The 2,827-nt window shown below is 34.4% G+C and overlaps 2 protein-coding genes across 2 annotated transcripts in view; both read right to left on the bottom strand.

The window, feature by feature from the left end:
- Positions 1–1,707, bottom strand: part of LOC106792479 — a 2,735-nt gene extending 1,028 nt beyond the window's left edge. Inside the window, exons 1-3 of the mRNA XM_014758915.1 lie at positions 1,538–1,707; positions 972–1,308; positions 383–539 (exon numbers count right to left, since the gene is read on the bottom strand). Coding sequence (XP_014614401.1) covers positions 383–539; positions 972–974 — 160 coding nt within the window. The 5' untranslated portion in view covers positions 975–1,308; positions 1,538–1,707. The remainder of the gene's footprint in view (positions 1–382; positions 540–971; positions 1,309–1,537) is intronic.
- Positions 1–2,827, bottom strand: part of LOC106792478 — an 11,264-nt gene that overhangs the window by 1,387 nt on the left and 7,050 nt on the right. The gene's annotated exons all lie outside the window — the stretch shown is intronic.

Genomic DNA, 2,827 nt, shown 5'->3' with positions numbered 1-2,827 from the left:
ATGGCCAAGACGAAAAATTCTCGCTACAGCTTGAAAAAATATCAGAAATATATAATACAGAACACTCAACAATCGATGGCCCAAACAAAAAGAATCGCTATCGCTTAAAGAAATCTTATCCATTTGTTTTCTCACTCGCACTCGCATTCACGACCGAGAGACCCCAAGATAACGCACACTAGTCTGCTCACGTGTAAAGACCGATGAAGAGGTGGGCTGTCCCCTCTCTTACAATTACCTTTCACCTTCATTTTCTCGCTTATTTTTGCAAATACGAAGATATACCTTACAACATTTTTTATGTATTTTTTAATTATCTACAACTTTTGTTTGAAACTTTTTTCGATTAAATGCCTAAATCTAAGATACGGCCATTTTTTACCCTTTTTTACCCTTTTTCTCGGAGTCGCGCCATCCAATTGCAAAAAAATTAGCACCATTCGATTCGGCGTCGTCGAATTACCATAAATATCAACTTTCCACCCTGGCAGCTTTCCGGCCATCATTTTCCATTTATTGACTGGGCTAAGACGTGTCCACTGCAAAATAATGTAGATAATAATAATTATTATATACTTATCATAATTAAAATAATGATAAGTAGTCTATATGAGTCTACAGAATTAGAGCTTTATAACGTAAGGAATAGAAAAAGAAAATGAGTGCATGAAGTATACCTATGAAAAGAAGACAGGGTACTTTCATATGAAAAACGTATTTGATACTGAACACTCTTTGTTCCAGTATCGGAGTGCGTAGCATGTAGTCAAAATGTCATTTACTTCTAAAACTTATTTAGATACTCAATAGCAATGTATAATTAAAAAACCAGAAAAAAGACCCTTACAGTAGTCGCATATGTGTAACATTTGACATGTTATCGTGGTAAATACGCAACGGTAACTTTAATCCCCTTATCAAAAATTTTTATTTAATTAACACAAAGAGTAAAAGACAAGAGGAGACACAACCATGTATTCGACAACCGAAATCACTGTTTGTCCATTGTCAAATAGACATTCTGCAGAACTTATATCCCCCAATATCTTGACTAGCAATACCCAGTTCACTTCAACAATGACAATTGTAAAGTAGTACGACTGACAGCTAGATTTGGTAAAGCAGTAGTTTGGTCGGCCGTTGATGTTTGTGAGAGAATTGTGCTCGCTGAACGTGTCCAAAAATCCCTGCTGAGTTGAGTTGAATTATTCGCAATTTTTTTCGGATTTACTCCTCCAGTTTTTTATTTTTCCTCACGTTCCTTTGGCCGAATATTTCCCAGATATTCTTTTCTGGATTTACCCATCTCTACAAATCACGAAATCATGAGAATTTAATATGCTTGGTAAATGTTTCACAATAAAAATATTAGAGAAAATCAAAATTACCCGTGTAATTAATTATTTAGTTTCTTTCAATCGAAAAAACATTATTAATCACAATGAAAAATATTATATTGACAGTGACATAAATTAACCTCAAAGTATAAAAATGATACGCACCTAAATATTTATTTGAATAATTCCATATTACTTACTCGCATTTGTTTAAGAATAATGAACTTTGTCAGACGATTCACATAAATATACTCTATACTAATGTATAGAGTTTACACATATAAATATAACTTTTAATTTTATACACAACACTGTATAACTGTAGATAAGTGCACAGTTGATGCGTTCTCCTTCTCTTTTTCCCTTTCTCTTTCTCGTCACACAATGCACACACTATGTTGGCCAACAGTACGACATGGTACCAACCTCACGCAAAATGAGTTGGCACCATCTCACAGTTATCTCTCCAGCACCGCGCGCCGTCATTGGTCAAATCAAAAAGCGCGCGTTTCCTCGGTTTCGTGTTGAACATTTTAGGCCAGTAAAAAGACTTTTTCAGACATCAATGAACTTTTTTGATATAATGGTAATTCGACGACGCTGAATCGAATGGTGCAAATTTTTTTGCAATTGGACCAGGAGATCTTTGAGAAAAAGGGTAAAAAAGGGTAAAAAACGGCCGTATCTTAGAATCTAGGCATTTAATCAAAAAAAGATGTTTCAAACAAAAGTTGTGTAGAATTGAAAAATACATAAAAAATGTTCTAAGGTGTATCTTCGTATTTGCAAAAATAAGCGAGAAAATGAAGGTGAAAGGTAATTGTAAGAGAGRGGGMAAGCCACGCCTCTTCGTTGGTCTTTACACGCGAGCGAGCTAGTGTGCGTTATCTTGGAGTCTCTCGGTCGTGAATACGAGTGCGAGAGAGAAAACAAAAGGATAATATTTCTTTAAGCGATAGCGATTCTTTTTGTTTGGGCCATCGATTTTTGAGTGTTCTGTATTATATATTTCTGATATTTTCTCATGCTGCAGCGAGAATTTTTCGTCTTGGCCATCGAGTGTCGAGCGTTATATATACGAGTGCGAGTGAGACAAGAAACCAATATTTCTCTCTTTCTAATTTTTTCTTTGGAAGCGAGAATTTTTCATCTTGACCATCGAGTGACGAGCATTATGTATATCTATATATATCGGCGTATAAGCGCGGCGTTTTTAAATCGAATCTTGATGCTTATGGCACGCGGTTTTTTTTATTTATTGTAGGTTGTCTCGTCTTTGCTTCACGCGCCAGTTATAAACGTTCGATTCTTCGTGGGGGAAATTTTTTTTTTATAAATTTTTCTATCCTTAAGCTATACAAATTCTTTTTACATTTCTTAATTTTTAATTTTCTACAGGATGGAAAAAAAATTAGAAACAGTAAATTGTTTATTATTTTGCGCAAATAAAGAAAGATTTATTACTAGAATTTCAGTTAACATTTTATTTT

Source organism: Polistes canadensis, unplaced genomic scaffold, assembly GCF_001313835.1.
Source record: "Polistes canadensis isolate GaletaPanama2010 unplaced genomic scaffold, ASM131383v1 scaffold_446, whole genome shotgun sequence".
Taxonomy (NCBI): Eukaryota; Metazoa; Arthropoda; class Insecta; order Hymenoptera; family Vespidae; genus Polistes; species Polistes canadensis.
Note: the sequence above shows the minus strand (reverse complement) of the source record. Positions and strands in the feature narration are given on the sequence as shown.